The 17361-nt window shown below is 42.5% G+C and overlaps 1 protein-coding gene across 5 annotated transcripts in view; it reads right to left on the minus strand.

The window, feature by feature from the left end:
* Window positions 1–17361, minus strand: part of RAB3GAP2 (RAB3 GTPase activating non-catalytic protein subunit 2) — a 104395-nt gene that overhangs the window by 69916 nt on the left and 17118 nt on the right. For all 5 annotated transcript variants that reach the window (XR_003966042.2, XM_030303123.2, XM_030303127.2 and 2 more), the window contains exon 2: window positions 13668–13732. Coding sequence is in view for 4 of the 5 variants with exons in the window: in XM_030303123.2 (XP_030158983.1) it covers window positions 13668–13732 (65 nt within the window). In the remaining variant the exon portion in view is untranslated. The remainder of the gene's footprint in view (window positions 1–13667; window positions 13733–17361) is intronic.

Here is a 17361-nt window from a genome sequence, read left to right on the forward strand (position 1 = left end):
ACTCTGACTTTAAAATTTCCATCTTAGTGCAATAAAAAAGAATCAAAACATCGTTCCAGAGATGTGATACAGTCCTAATCTCAGCAAATTCTATACAAACAGGTTTCTTCCTTTTATTACACTCCCAAAATGAAGTTCAAACAACAGATCCTGAAAATCTTCTAAAAGTTACTTTGCACTAAGACACATTAGAGGCGCCTAGGTGGCTCAGTCGGGTAAGTGTTCAACTCTTGACTTCAGCTCAAGTTATGATCTCACAGTTCAGGAGACTGAGCCCCACGTTGGGCTCTGTGCTAACAGCTTAGAGCCCGCTTCAGATTCTCTTTCTCTCTTTCTGCCCCTCCCTGGGGTGTGTGCATATGCGTGCACTCTCTCTCTCTCCCAAAATAAATAAACAAACATTTTTTTTAAAAAGCACATTATTTCTTTTTCATGTTTATTTGTTTTGAGAGAGAGAGAGAGAATGAGAATAAGTGGGGGAGGGGTAGAAAGAGGGGGAGAGAGAGAATCCTAAGTAGGGTCCATGCTGTCAGAGGCCAACATGGGACTCTCTCTCACAAACCAGGAGATCATGACCTGAGCCGAAATCAAGAGTCGGCTGCTTAACTGACTGAGCCACCCAGGAGCCCCAAAAGCACATCATTTCTATGTTTCTGTCCTAGGTTTTCAAAATAATGCCACTAACAAGGATTAGACCTACGTGTTTATATTTGCTGAAAAGACAGAGTAAAAGAAATTCAAAGATGGAAGGATTTAAAAGCTAATTGATTCAAAACCTCATTTTATAATAAAGAAAACAGAGTCTCAGGGAGGAACAGAATCCATGTCGGAGCCCAAACTAGAACCCATGCCTCCTGACATTTAATTCAGGTGGTCTTCCCATTTCATCACCCTGCCCGGTCATCCTGGGGTACAGCTGTTAACGGCCCTCCGAGAAGATGGGTCTTCCCCTGGGATCTGACTCTACTCTCCTAGTCGACGAAAGCCTTTTCTCAAACCATTACTACTACTTATCGCTTTATCCCAGGCCAACCTTCCCACAGTTTTTGAACCGATTTGGAACCGTAGGGCACTACTTGAACATGTGAGCCAGTATACCCTAGAGATATCTCTCTAGGCCTTCCTTCAAAACTACTTCCCCTTTCATTTCTGTCTTTCTGTGGCCAGTGCCAGGTCCTTTCCCTCCATCCTGTTCTATTACCTTCTCTCAAACTTACTGCTACCTATTTATTCTCTGCTATTCTCTGCTACCTGTTTATTCTGTGACGGTACTTGTCCCACACTAGACTCCAAGCCTTCTAATTGGCCAAGCCTGTGCCTGATAGGACTCCTCAAGTCCACACGTCACACAGCCCACTGACACACAGACAAGTGGATAACGGCATTCCCATGCCTCCTTTCTTATATTCATAAAGATAATGGAATAACCCAGAAATCACTCTTACACATGAAACTCTACATCAACAAACAACCGATTCAAAGCTAGCATCCTTAAGTAATAGTATCCTCAGTAATGTTTTCCCTTAAATAGCTCAAGATTCTGGCTGATATACCATACCCATGGAAAACACAAGTTAGAAAGATGTAAAAGGGGACAAAGTACTACCCTCTTAGTTGAGCCTAGAGCTCAGCTCTGTCCGCCACCATCCCAGCAAATGGACAAGCGATCCCAGAAGCAAGCATGAATTCTGCCCTGCAAGAACTAACCAAGATGAAAGTTTGGGAAACATACCACTTACTTGGAAACAAATTCAGAGAAACTACTCCACTGGTTACCTGCCTAACCCTGCTTCGCCATCTCATAAATGTGCCTATCTAGTAATATGAAGCCAGAAAAAGAAACTTCACGTGAATTAGCAGTCTAGTTTCCGGCATTTCAAACATTTTCAGGTTTTACTCCAAGAGGGAGAACACCAAGCTCTGTCACTGTTCACTGCATTTTCTTTTCTAGGTCCTCTTTACCTCTCCATCTTTCCTTATGACACAGATCTGCCCTGTTTGTCAGGGCAGAGGGGGGCATGTACAAGCAGGAGTTCTACATTCTAAAAACAGGTTAGAAAATACTACCATATGATTATATTACATAACGTTATCATCATTAGGGTTTGATATGCCCTAAAAGTCTAGATCTCAAGTCTTGCTGCTTGGGCATAATACTAGCTTGTCATGAAATGCACGACAGTGAGCTCTTAGTACAAGCTCAGTGGCTTCTGGATGTGCAGTCACACGGGGCGGGGGGAACATGGGGGAGCATCTCGACCTACAGAACCACAAGCTCCTGGTCATGTGTAATCCCAAAGACACAAAGACATTCTTTGTCCCTAAGACACAGTATTCGAGGTTAGCAGACTGAAGACTAAAAGCCTCTAAGGACAGTAACCAAAAATAAATCATATCCTTAAAATTACCAACAGAGGTAAAGATGCATTGTTTCTTCATAACTAGGTGTTTCTCTATAAGCCTAATTAGCTATTTATTTTGCCAAACAGTGTAAACTGTTTGTGCCAGAATATTAGGAAGTAAATCTAAAAACTGAAAGCCACCAGGAGGGCGGGAGAAGAAACCTCATGTAAATCAAATTTTTTTCAATAAACCCTCAACCTCAAAAAGAAAAAACAAATCTCCAGGTAAATCAGGATGGCGCATCAACAATGAACATGCTATCTACAAAGGCAAATACAGAACTGAAGGATGGAAAAGTACATGTCCTAAATTGTTCTACAATGTCTGCTACTGGTACCCAAGAAATGTGGCGTGTCGAAATCAGGTCACAGTACCGTGACATCTCTTCCCACAATAAAGAAATCTTTCCACACCATCGTGAGTAGAGGACAGCAGGCCTATCAAGAAGTGTTTGGCACTGATGTGACTTTAGGTTCGGTCACTTAACTCCAGGGAAGAGAGCAGCCATGGTCCTGGTGATTTGGAAGATGTTCACTGCAACATTTGCCACTCACTCACTATGTGCCAGAATCTGGGTTAAATGCTTTACACGTAAGTCTTAATTCTCACAGTAACTCTATGAAGGTATGGTGGTACCCCAGTTTTGAGACGGAGAAACAGATACTTATCAAGATAACCCCCCTTCCCGGGTCACACAGTTGGGGCAGAGATAGGAACCCAGGCTTCGGAGTTCCCCTGTGCCGCTCCCACACAACACTGCCGAGGGAAGCTGGTCCCCTCTAAGCACATCTGCAACAGCACCTTTGATTCCTGCCTGCTCCGCTGCTCTCCTCGCTGTTGACACTGGGAGTGACCAGGCAGAATGACTGATGCTGTGTCCAGAACTAAAGGGATGAAGAGAAGCTCTACCCCACTTGCTGGCTAAGAGGCAAGTACCCCTCAGTGATGGAAGAAGTAAAGAAGGAGGGACGTGGATCAAGTGAGGTCGAACCTAATCCAATTCAGCCACTTGGTTGACTACGGTGACCTTTTTTGCAAAGGCTTGTCACGTATTTAATAATCTTGTTCAACTAGTCTCTTTTTAAAGACAGCCAAGAAATAGTCCCATCCCATTCAATGTAATTAAACATTGAATGAATGGACATATTGAGAGTCTTTATCAAATTAAAAAGGTCACGAACGCTGCAATAAATGCTAAGAAGTATGAAATTAAGCTTTGCCTTGAAAGTACTCAAACCTTACTGGGTGGTTTAACAGCTCACTCGGGGCTTCTCAGCCTCAGCAACTCTGACACTTCGGGCTGGAACTTCTTTACTGGAGGGGCCGTTCTGCGCACTGCAGATACTGAGCAGCACCACTAGCCTCTACCCACCAAATACCCACAGCATTTCCCAGTTGGGACAACTAAACCCTGCCGAATGTCCCCTGCAGAGCAAAATGTTATGAACCACTGATTTAGCTGAATAAGAAACACACTGTAAAGTTGTTTTTTTTTTTTTTTAATTACCATGGGATCAACACCCTCCCTCACCCATGTGCCATAATCTCTCCCGGCCGGCTGACGGGATTACACAATTGTATAAAGAAAGAGAAGGAGCCATAGAGACTATGTGACTCAAAATCCTCATTGTCCAGAAAAGGAAACCAAGGCTTGGAAAGAATAAATGGATTGTCACTAACCACAGGAATGCCACAGGTAATAAATTTAAAGTAATACACATTCACACAGTCCTTGGACACTTTACCGAACAGGTCTGGTTCCCTACCTCTAAAATCGGGGACTGGACGAATAGTCCAGATAAGGGGGAAGAACGAGGCAACGGTCTATGGGTCAGAACCCCTGAGGATGTCCAGATCCTCGATGTCTCGCACCTTTCTCCCTGCCTTGATCTATCCCACACAACACACTACAGGAAGGGCTGCCCACTTCCACGTGCCAGCGCTGTATTAGGACAGAAAGACAAGAGCAAAGAGAATTCTCGGGCTTCACATTCTTCCCTCCTCTGGGGAAGACAGAGGGACAAGTACACAGTAGTCGGACAAGGGGGCATGGGAGGGTCACCAGACCAGACTGGGGCTGGCAGGGTGGAGTGTCAACAACAACACAAAAACCCTCCTAATGGAAATAACTCCTAAGCTAAATCCTGCAGAGAGAGTAGAAGGTAGCCAGGTTGGGGGCGGCAGGAGAGAGGAAGAGAAGGTGGACGTTCCTAGACTATTTCTGCGCCCTAGTTCTCTAGAAAACCATGAATTCAATATATTTGAAGGCCTACAGGCAACAGAGCCAGCAAGGGGCTGCTGTCACGGACAAGTCCAACAGTGTGAGGTAAGAGGGTCCACTGCAGCAGCAGGCAGGTGATGAAGAACTTCCGTCTACTGTGCTGAGGTACTTACACTTGATCTTGAGGACACGGGCGGTCACTGAAGGAGTTTCTAAGCAGTGAAACGAGCTGGTCAGATCTGCACTCTTTCTCAAGTGTGCACATATTTTAAACTTTAAAAAAAAACTTCAAGATGTAAGGCAGATACAAAGGTGATTAGCATTTGCTTGTGATAGGAAAAAAAACAAAAAAACCAAAGAACAAACAAAAACTAAATATCCCTCAACAGGAGTATGGTTAAATAAATCTCAGTACGTCTACACAATGAGATATTCAGCATTCCTTTAAAAGAACTAGATGATTTATATCTGCAGATATGAAAAAACCTCCAAATTACATTAACCAGAAAAACAAAGAGGTAGAACATGAAACCCACAAGGACTTTCCGGTAAGAGAGAAATAAACAAGGGGCGCCTGGGTGGCTCAGTTAGTTGAGCGATTGACTTGATTTCAGCTCAAGTCATGATTTCATGGTTTGTGAGTTCCAGTCCCCCATCAGGCTCTGCACTGACAGTACGGAACCTGCTTGGGATTCTCTTCTCTGCCCCTCCTCCATGTGTACTCTCTCTCAAAATAAATAAAAGAACTTTTTTAAAAAAGAGAGAGGGATAAATACATGAATTTTCCCCTTACTCTCCCCAGTGCCCTCAACCCTACTAAAAACAGCAGTTACAGAGTTTGCTTAAAGGTAAAGACCAGGAAGGGAAAAAAGAATGAGAGGAGAAAAGCCACTAGAAAGCAGAAGGGCAGGTGCCAACAGATTTCACAGTCCCTAGAACTGATCACAGGCTTAGGAACCGGTACCAGGTCCCTCGGGAAAGGAGGGCAAAGATGCGGCTCAAATCTGGAGGCCTCACTGAACGTGTGTTTGAGCAACAGTCATGTTTCCTGACCGCTCCCCCCCCCACTGCCCAGGCAGATGGCTGTCCCATCCTCCCCAGCTGAGGACCACGGGCCCATCACTAAGCCAAAATGTACAAGCTACCCTACAGGAACGCCTGAGGAGTACAGATTTGAAATGAAATTAACCAACGATAAGCAAGAGCAGGAAAAAGTGGTGGCTGCTGTGACGGGGAAACTAAAGGCAGCTCTCCTTCAAACATTTAGGCATAAATAAGGCCACCAAGACAGAGCCTGGACTACTTGTTGACCTGTGGCCAAAGACTGAGGAACAACTTTATGTTCACCTTTCATTACTGGCAAACAATCTTTTAGCTGCACTTTTCACACTAACAGACCAACTCACCAGAATCTATTAAAAACAAATCAATGGCCATATAGGTCAAAAGTTCTGAAGCCCCCAAAGAGGCCAAGGGATTTTAGAAACAGGCAGGAGGATAGCAGAAAGAAGGACTGAGTTACACTGAAAGCCATGAGCTAGACCCAGGTTTTTGAACTTTAGGACAACTGACATTTTGGGCTAGAAAATTCTTTTAGAATGCTGTCCTGTGTACTGTAAGGTGTTTAGCAGCGTCCCTGTCCTCTACCCCCTTAGATGCACCTTCCCCCAAGTTGTGACCACCTAAAATTTCTCTCGACAGTGCCAAATATCTCCCAAGGGGACAAAATCACCTCCAATTGAGAATCACTAGGCTAGACCCAGCATGTAGTAATGTTAACAGGAAGGTCATTGGCAAAATGAGTGTTTCTAAGAGTCAAACACCAAAATCTCAATGAGAGTCCACCCTAGTAAGGAGGACCTCTGTAGCCATTTCCCCTTTTGTAAAAGAACCTAAAACATAACCTTGGTATAACTTGGGTGCTCTCCTCTGCCTGTGGCCAATCTGGTGCTTAGGTCTCTTATGCGGTGGGTGACTCCAGAGTCTAATGACACTAAAATAAGGCAAAATATTTTCCAGTATTATCCCAGATTATTAATGTTCTAAGAATCTCTAATCAGGTCATGCTATATCCAATTTCTCAGTCTATAAACAAACATTTCTCTGGGGCCCTCTCTCTGGCCAGCATGCATTCATTTCTTGTTAATCTGCTAAATCAAATTGTAAACTGTACTACACCACTTTCTGTAAAACAGACAAAACACATTCCAAAGTGTCTTCTGAATGGAAATTTTCCACGCGTCCTACCTTAACTGAAGGCCTCAACCCAGAAGCTTCTGTGCTTCCTGAAACCATTGCCCTGCAAATCCTGGATTCTCTATTTCCTACCGTTTGGACTTAATACACCAATGAAGGAAAGCTTATTAAATCTGCCTTAAAATTAAACCTTGTCCAGCTTCTTCCTTAACTGCCTCCATTTCTATTACTGCATGAGGCTGAGCAAAATACCCTCCCTGATCACTTCTTTCCCAAAGCAAACAAATTATAATCTAAACTAAAAGCCCTTGTACCACACTGTAGAAAATACAGCAAAGCTATTTACTATCAGAGGATCATTCACCGGTAGGTGTTATAGTATAACTATCTTCTTTTACTTTGGGCAAGTAGGAATCCCTTAAGCTTATTTTTTGCACTTGTACACAAAGAGTTATTTGGGGCATTTTTATAGACTCAATTGTGTCCTCTCAAAATTCCCACGTTGAAGCCCTAATCCCTGATGGGACTGTTATCTGGAGATGGGGCCTTTAACTAAGGTTAAGTGAGGTCAGAAGGGCAGAGCCTTAATCTGACAGACTGGTTATCCTTATAAGAGGAAGGGACACCATGACTCACTGCTCTCTCTTTGCACACAGAGGAAAGGCCACGTAAGGACACAGTGAGAAGGTGGCTGTGTGCAAGCCAGGAAAAGGGGTCTCACCAGAAGCCAACTCTGACAGCCCCTTGAACTTGAACTTCTAGCTTTCAGAACTGTGAGAAAATAGGGGCGCCTGGGTGGCTCAGTTGGTTAAGCGTCCAACTTCGGCTCAGGTCATGATCTCGTGGTCCGTGAGTTCGAGCCCCGCGTCGGGCTCTGGGCTGACAGCTCGGAGCCTGGAGCCTGTTTCAGATTCTGTGTCTCCCTCTCTCTCTGACCCTCCCCCATTCATGCTCTGTCTCTCTCTGTCTCAAAAATAAACAAACATTAAAAAAAAATTAAAAAAAAAAAAAAGAACTGTGAGAAAATAGATTTCTGTTAAGACCCCAAGTCTGTAGTATTCTGTTACAGCAGCCAAGCTGACTCATGTAGGCATGAAATACCTACAGAAGAAAGAGATTTGTCCTCTAACGGAAGCTATCCTTAAAGTTCCTAAGCCCACCCATGTCACAAATGTATCCTTTCCTGAACATGGTGGCTACTGCTGATAAAGGGTATTAGAACATGCTTTCTTCACTGAGCCCTTATAATAGCGGACATCTCAGAATCACAGAAAGCTGAAGAGGCTTCTCCCATCCTTAAAAGAGCTTTGTCCACACTGGTGCCAAATCTTTCTGATTACAGAAACCCTTCCCTCTCTTCTGCCAAAAATAAGAACCTACTCTCAACGAGCTGACAGACTTATGGAGATAAAAGCACCCCGAAGTTTTTCGTTTTCTGCTGGACGCACTAACAGCCAGCTGGCCTCCAGGCCGGCATTCGGTGCCCGTGGTGGCTGTTGCTGTGCTTTACTCTTAGCTACCCCACCTGTGGTTCATCTGCACACCACTGCAGCCCCCCTAAAGACCAAAACACAACACCTCTCCAGTGTCAGACTATTCTCCTCTGCTGTTCGTAATGACCACAACCCAGTGGTGGAGAACGCTACCACTGTTTTTACAGTTACAGCACCTCGATGCAGCCATAAATTGATCGCAAGACTTGTCTCTTGTTCCAATACTGGTCTCAACTTCAATGTGGACAAGACCTACAAGTGAGACTCTCAGGAAAGGCAGGTTTTGAGTTTGTTGTCTGTTCCTTTTTTATTTTATTTTATTTTATTTTATTTTATTTTATTTTAGAAAGAGAGAGAGAAAGGGAGGGAGACAGGGACAGAGAGAGAGGGAGGGAGAGACAGAAAGAGAGAGAGAATTAATCCCAAGCAGGCTCTATGTTATCATCACAGAGCCTGCTGCAGGGCTGGATCCCACAAACCGTGAGATCATGACCTGAGCTGAAATCAAGAGTCAGTCACTTAATCGAGGGCCACCCAGGTGCCCCTTGCTGTCTATTCCTAACAAGAGACAGTAGAAAGTTCCTTCTCCATTCTGACAAGGTGGCTACCTCTCTTACCTTGACTACGGCATGCAATTCATACATCTGCAGAAATTTATTCTGATTCTTGTTATGCCTCTAAAGCTGGCTATGCCTTTGGAATTTTCATGATCCTAGACAGTAGCAGAAATAACACAAGTCCCTTACCTCAGTTAACATTTCCAACAGCCCTGGTATCAAACATTTTGCTCAGCAAAACCTCACCTCCTGGTGATGTTATGCATGGACAGTGATGATGCTGCAGTGTAAGGCAGCAATCACATCCTTTCGCCTGGCCATCCTGCCGTTTTTATTCTCACTACGGAACAGTCTCCCTTCACAAAGGTGCTGTCTTACTTTAAGGACAGGATCCAAATTCAAAGAAGCTCTGTTAAATACAGCAGGATCATTTTAACACCCAGGTAACATCTCAATGTCACTATCCTGGCCCACTTTTGTTGTCATTCAAATACCTTCTCCTTTGCCATGACAAGGCACAAGGGTTCAAAGGGGGATAATGAGAAAAGTTAGGAATGACTTGTACACCCAAAATTGTCGTCAACTGTCTCACTGGCCGTGCATGCCAAATCCACTGTGTGAGAAAATCAGTTAGGACAAAGAGAACAAGCTACCATCATCCACAAGGGCCATTTGTAAACAACCAATTTTATCCAAATGAAGAAATGTGCTACACGTAAGTTAATGTGTTTTGGACTGAGTAGAAACATATTTCAGCTTTTTACTGAAACAGTTAAAAGAAGTTTTACTCCTAAATTTAGGATAGCCTTACCAATAAACAGAAGTTGGCATGCCTTAACAGACGCAAAGAAAGTATAAGAATATACACACTCTAACCAGGCGATCATTGTTCACATCACCCAGAATCAGCTGGAACAGTGGCACATCAATATAAAATATAATATAAGCCAGCCCATGAAAAGTCATGAGTATGAGAGACACAACTAACTAATCAAAAGACCCACTACAACTTACTCCACAGAGCCGCAAAGGTGAGCTTTCTAAATCAGAAATAGTGTGGTTTCTGATCACATTTAGAATAAACTCCAGGGCCGCCTGGGTGGCTCAGTTAAGCGTCCAACTTCAGCGCAGGTCATGATCTCACGGTTCAGGAGTTTGAGCCCTGCATTGGACTCTCTGCAGTCAGCCAAGAGCCCGCTTCGGATCCTCCGGCGCCCTCTCTCTCTGCCCCTCCCCCACTCACACTTTCTCTCTCTCTCTCTCTCAAAAATAAACATTAAAGTAAACTCCACAGGGCATCTGGATGGCTCAGTCAGTTAAGCATCCGACTTTGCCTCAAGTCATGATCTTGCTGTTTATAAGTTTGAGCCCTGCGTCAGGCTCTGTGCTGACAGCTCGTAGTCTGAAGCCTGCTTCAGATTCTGTCTCCTCTCTGCTCCTCTCCTGCGCTCTCTCTCTCTCTCTCTGTCTCTCTCTCTCAAAATAGATAAACATTAAAAAAATTTTTTTAATAAAAAATAAAAATAATAAACTCCAAATTCATAAAGCCTTACATCAGGACTATTGCTTCTCTGACCCCAAATTGTAGCTTCGATCATTTTCTACTCTGGTACATTACAATGCCACGAGGAAGTACACACTTAGAGAAGGCACACTGTTACGTGAGCCAAAAAGCAGGGATATGACACACTATCAGTAAACTAACCCCCTTAATATTTTCAGATTAATATTACATCTAATATTTAATATTTATTAATATTAATATTAATACTTAATATTACAGAAAATGTAACAGACACACAACTCTCCAACTATGTCATTCACTAGGAAAAATCCATTCCAGAAAGAACCAACTATGTCCCAGTAGACACAGTAAGATGTAGGCCTCTAGGTCTGTAAATAAATACCGTAACTCAGCACCAGCACCATTTTAGATGTTTAACAATAACTGTCCCAATGGAACCTCCCCGGAGATCACAAATGCGTGTGTCCACTTTAACGTGCAATGTCTGTGAGGTTTATTCCAGAAAACCTCAAACTTACTCAGGAGCTTGTCGTATTACTCACAACAGTCACTTAGCTATAGGTTTCTAGAAAACAAATACTGAATGTAGCCAACGCCACATGCAAAGTAGCTACCAGTCACACCGCCTCTTTCTGAGAGGTTCTCCAAGCACACCCATCTCCTCCTGAGAGGTTTACTCACGTGGTCAGGCGGAGCCTCCAACCCTCTTTACACACACCCCCTCGCCTTTCTTTCTGTCCCCATAGTAGCTAATGAGACCTCTGGTGGATGCCCCATCAGAGGGCAGCATTAAGAAGCAGGCTGACATCCCACGGAGTGGCCGGGTATAAATACCATGCCCCACCGTCTGCAAATGTCCTATACTGGGTAGTGATGAAGAGACTCCATCAAATCCTCATATGAGCTCTGGGTGTGAAACAAAGAGGAGAGAAGAATCCAAGACAACCACAAATGAAAGACACAAATAACAGCCATGAAACAGTGTAGATCGTGAGTAAGCGGAAGCCAGTCAGTCTTGGTAAAAACAGAGACAGAGTACAGCTGAGTCCCCATGATGACACCGCGCTAGAGGGGCAAGGAACAAGGTGCCTGTTTGCTGAAGTGATGGTGAAACAAGTTCCTCGAGCTGCATTACATCTTATTCAACACATTCCAATTCTCTGTAAGGCCTTCTGAACTGGTTTCCTGTTCTTAATCTCCCCACGGAGCTTTTCCACCAATTGGCATGACATAGCAGGCTCCGCGTCCTACAACACAATGCTCTTCCATTTCTCCCTCAAACCTATTCTAGTTTTCCCCACCATCCATCCAGCTGCTCAAGCCAAACACCTGCTCAAGCCAAAAACCAAAAGTAAGTTTTCTTTTTAGAAAGAAACTTATAGTGGATATTTTCAAACACTGCCAAAAACGAAGAGACTGGTACCTATCACCCGGCTTTAGGGAGTACCGACACCTTGCCAAGGATGTTTCATCTACTCTACATCACATCCCAGGATCACAGAAGTAAATCCTCGATTTTTTTTCCCTTTCATCCCTCACAACCAACTGAGAGCAAAATCTTATTATCTCTAAACTTATCCTGAATCCATCACTATCTCATTTTCACTAATATCACCTTAGTGGAAGCCATCATCATTTCCCAGCTACACTACCACAACAGCTTCCTAACTGCTCTCCCTGCTTCTACTTTCGCTCCCTATTTCAACTTATCCCAAAAAGCAGCGAAGATGAATTTTAAAAGTGAGAAATCAGCTATGTGTGGTTTCCTATCACATTTACAATAACTCCAAATTCACAAAGCCTTACATGAAGCCCGCCAATTTCTCTGACCCCATCTCATAGCCTCCAGTCCTGCCAAGCCACACTGGCCTTCTTTATGTCCTCCAAACTCCAAGCCCAGTCCTGCCACAGGGCCTCTGCATGAGCTGTTGCCCTGGCCTGCAATGTTCTTTGCCAGATCTTCACGTCGCTGACTCCCTGTTGTCTTTCAGACCGCAGCTTAAATGTGGCATCCTCTAAAAAGCCTTGCTAGGCCACCCAAGCCATAGTAGTCACTTGATCACTTGCCATCACATCACCGTTTGAATCCCCCACATAACTCTGATTACCACCATTTGATACTTTTATCTATCTTTTTGAAAAAAAATTTTCTCTCCCCATTAGAGTATAAGCTGCGAGAACAGGGACGATAAGAAGATCTACCCAATATATATGTTCATTCTTCTTTCTTCATAAAAAATTGTAATTTTGTTCAGTCATGGGCCTCAGGAGATGTTGACCCTTTATCTTCCAACTCGAGGGAATGGTATGACCGACTGATGAAAAATCTATCCCCTGCCAGTGACTAGTTCAAAAATGAGTGTCTGGCCTTATTCTGGCCAAGAAGATACAGGCAAGGCTCGCTAGAGGTTTCTGAAAAAGTGGTTCCCTGCTCCTGTAAGAGTCTGTTTTCTCCCTCTGGTCATGAATGAAGAAACATGGTGCCACACTCCATCTAGAGAAAAACAATCTTTAGGATGAAGTCAGTACTGTATATGCAGAGGAGACAGAAGGAAAAAACTTAAGTCCTTGATGACATAGTTGAATCTCCTGATCAAACAACCTATGAGTCCATACTACCTCTGACTTCCTTCTATATGAGCTAATGAATCTCCTTGTTATTTAAGCCAGTTTAGGTTAGATTTTCTATTACTGATAGATGAAAATACATCCAGGGACTTCCTCTACTTACTCATTGCTATACTTCCAGCATCTAGAAAAATGCCTAGCTTATGATGGGCACTTAACAAATATGTGTTGAATAAGTAGAGGAGTCTAAAATAATAACTAATCAAGGAGAAAGAATCCTAAAACAGTTATTCTCCATTCAGCCTGCTTAGGTGGCTGACTTAAAGTCATTAAATCCTTAAGAAAGGTATCTACTTGGGGCGCCTGGGTGGCTCAGTCAGTTAAGCATCTGACTCTTGACCTCGGCTCAGGTCATGATCTTACAGTTTGTGAGATCAAGCCCCCCATCGGGCTCCATGCTGACAGCAGCACGAAGCCTGCTTGGGATTCTCTCTGTGTCCCTCCCCTGCTAACACGTGCACATGCTCCCTCTCTCAATATAAATAAATATACCTTAAAAATATTTGCTTAAGTACTATTACATAAGCATAAAGATGTCCTTGACAAAGGTTTTCAAATGTCGACCTAACACTGGAATGTGTCACCATCATTACAAAAGGAAAATGCCACTTTCAAAAAGCATGCATACATTTATAAAGACTTACAGGTTCTTGGGGTTCTGTTTCTTCCCATGCTCCCCAACCATCATCTTCCCAGCTTGTTGATTTACCTATTATTAAAAAAGATGAAAAGTGCTTACATGAAACAAAGAGCTTAACAATATTTTTAAAAACATTTCTCTAAACATAATAGAACACCTGATATATATATATATATATATATATATATATATATATTACTGTGCAAGTTATTTGGATGTTAAGATACTGGATATCAAGTTTCCACATTTAAACCAAACCACAAAGGTGAGTTTTAAAAATCTTTAAAATTACAAATATTTGTTGCTCAGACATGAGACAAATTAAATGCACACAGTGACAAAAAACACACCTAACATTTCACACGGATACCTTAATGTAACTTTTTTTTAATAAAACAAGGTATCAATGAAAAAAACTGAATTTTGAAACAAGAGGTCTATAATTTCTGATATTTTCTGACACTCTGTGATTTCCTTCACATGAGAACATTTGCTCAGATTAAAATAGGATGTTCAAGAAACACTGCAACAAGGAATTAAAATCTCAAAAAGGTATGGAGAGTATCTTTGAATTTATCTCTTATGATGTATCACATCAGAAGAAATAAAACTATTACTTTTGGGCAACTATTCGGAGACAAACATTTTATATATGTTACCTCAAACTAAATTAAAAAACAGATAAAGTTCAAAGAAAATGTGAAAAGAGCAGGCAGTTGCATAACTATAAACTTAGGCCCCAGAATCAGATTGCCTAGGTTCACATCCTGGATCTAGGACTTACCAGCAAGTTAGCCCATATTTGCAAACTTTACTTGTCTCCATAAAAGCATGGAAATCAGAAGTGCTTACTATCTCGTCAGATTGCTATAAGGATTTAAATCAAATAGCATACTAAAATCCTCAGTGCCTGACACATAGTAAGTTCTCAATGCTAATCATCAAGATTTAGTTGTTAAAATACTACAAAATATAAACAAAATATTGTATTTAAACCAGTCAAGCTTCATATTTCTAGCAAAGAATCATTTTAAAAGATGGGACTAAACCAGATACCTAGGATGCTTACAGTGGGAAGGACGCATATATAACATTCAATTATATATAAGGTTTTTTTTTTTTAATTTTTTTTTCCACGTTTCTATTTATTTTTGGGACAGAGAGAGACAGAGCATGAACGGGGGAGGGGCAGAGAGAGAGGGAGACACAGAATTGGAAACAGGCTCCAGGCTCTGAGCCATCGGCCCAGAGCCTGACGCGGGGCTCGAACTCACGGACCGCGAGATCGTGACCTGGCTGAAGTCGGACGCTTAACCGACTGCGCCACCCAGGCGCCCCTCAATTATATATAAGGTTTTAAAAGTTGCTAAACTCAATTACATATAGATGATAAGAAAGTAACAGTCTGGTACCTGGAATCATGGCTCAATTAGCTTTGTGATAATATTCTCATCTTTGGCACTGAAATACCAGGTAACTACTTCCTAATTGCCAAGCACATTCCTAGCCATATTATAAGTCCTAAAGCAGCACTATCATTTGATTAACACTGCATAGCTTGTAGAAGATCTCCATATACACGTCAAATAAACAACTTAACAAATGCTCTGTTAAATACCACGTGCATGTGCCATGCCCTGTACTGGGAACAGAGAAAAATTCAAACATACTCCTTGTCCTTAGAGGATTTGTGACCCAATGCAGACAAACACATAACTATAGTACATGGTGAGTGCCGTAACAACTACTTAATATAAAAAAGAGGAGATAGTGAGAGAGATGTCACAAAATGCAGGGAGGAGTCACCGTAGGTCTTGCAAGAGCAGCCAGGAACTTTTCAAATTTACTTGAAAAAAAAAAAAGGTTAACATGAGCAAAGGCAAAAAGAGGCAACTCACATATAGGGGTTATCACATAACAACTAACATATTCAGATTTCTATGTGCAGATTTCTAAGTGCTTTATAGACATTAATTCACTTACACATGCCAAGGATTCTTTATCGTCCCTTTACTACAATGAGAAAACCAGATCACTTAGTTTATATAGTTTGACCAAGATCACAGAGCATTAAGTGGTGGAGTGGGGTTTGAAACCAGGGCTCCTGGAGTTCTAAAGCCCACGCTCACACATATTCTGCTATACTTACTCTCTACTCTCCTATGGCTTATGAAGGAGCATAAAAACTAGGAAACGTGGGGCTTACAGTTAAGGCCAAAAAGCAAGATGACATATTATTTTAAATTTTTTTAAATGTTTTATTTATTTTTGAGAGACAGAAACAGAGCATGAGCAGGGGAGGGGCAGGGAGAGAGGGACACAGAATCCAAAGCAGGCTCCAGGCTCCAAGCTGTCAGCACAGAGCCCGATACGGGGCCCAAACTCCTAAACTGTGAGATCATGACCTGAGCCGAAGTCTGAGGCTTAACCAACTGAGCCACCTGACATATTATTTTAAAACAGAAACATTCCTGGGGCGCCTGGGTGGCTCAGTCGGTTGAGCGTCCAACTTCGGCTCAGATCATGATCTCGCAATCTGTGGGTTCGAGCCCGCAGCTCAGAACCTGGAGCCTGCTTCGGATTCTGTGTCTCCCTCTCTCTCTCTGCCCCTCCCCCACTCATGCTCTGTCTCTCTCTGTCTCAGAAATAAATAAACATTTAAAAAAATTGAATGCGGGGCGCCTGGGTGGCGCAGTCGGTTAAGCGTCCGACTTCAGCCAGGTCACGATCTCGCGGTCCGTGAGTTCGAGCCCCGCGTCGGGCTCTGGGCTGATGGCTCAGAGCCTGGAGCCTGTTTCTGATTCTGTGTCTCCCTCTCTCTCTGCCCCTCCCCCGTTCATGCTCTGTCTCTCTCTGTCCCAAAAATAAATAAACGTTGAAAAAAAAAAAATTTAAAAAAATTGAATGCATAAAATAGAAACATTCCGAAGGGGTGCCTGGGTGGCTTAGTCGGTTGAGCGTCCAACTTCGGCTCAGGTCACGATCTCACGGCTCACAAGTTCGAGCCCCGCATCGGGCTCTGTGCTGATGGCTCAGAGCCTGGAGCCTGTTTCCAATTCGGTCTCTCCCTCTCTGCCCCAACCCACTCGCATTCTGTCTCTGTCTCTCTCAAAAATAAATAAACATTAAAAAAAAAAACTTAAAATAGAAACATTCCCTTGATATAAAGATTTGGAAATTTTTTTCTAAATTGGAAAATTACAATTTGTTCTTTGGCAATCTAATTCAGTTAGGCAATTTCTTTACTCTCCTAATTTTTCCATTAGACCAAAAACAATTGCCTTATTGTGGGCTGATGGCAACTAGGCCATCCCATTTACAGAGTTTTAGAAAATGCACTATTTTTCTTGTTCAAGAAAGGAAAGTACCTTGAAAAGCTTATCCCTCTAAAATCCATAATTCAATTTTAATACTGCTATAAAATGAATATATCGAAATACCACAATCTCAGAAAGACCATGTATAATTGCAAGCACATAATGGGGTCAGCTAATGGTTCACTCCCTCAGTCAGTCACTGATTCATTCAACAAACATGACATCTTTTGTGTGTTGGCCACTGTGCTAAGTGCTAGAGACACAAAAGCAAATAAGCCTTCAAAGAGTTTAGTTTGGAAATTAAAAAAAAAAAAAAAAAAAAGCTTAGTTTGTGCACATAACTTCTGAACAAAACAATGAAAAATGTGTTATTTCTCCTCC

This window comes from Lynx canadensis, chromosome F1, assembly GCF_007474595.2.
Source record: "Lynx canadensis isolate LIC74 chromosome F1, mLynCan4.pri.v2, whole genome shotgun sequence".
Lineage (NCBI taxonomy): Eukaryota > Metazoa > Chordata > Mammalia > Carnivora > Felidae > Lynx > Lynx canadensis.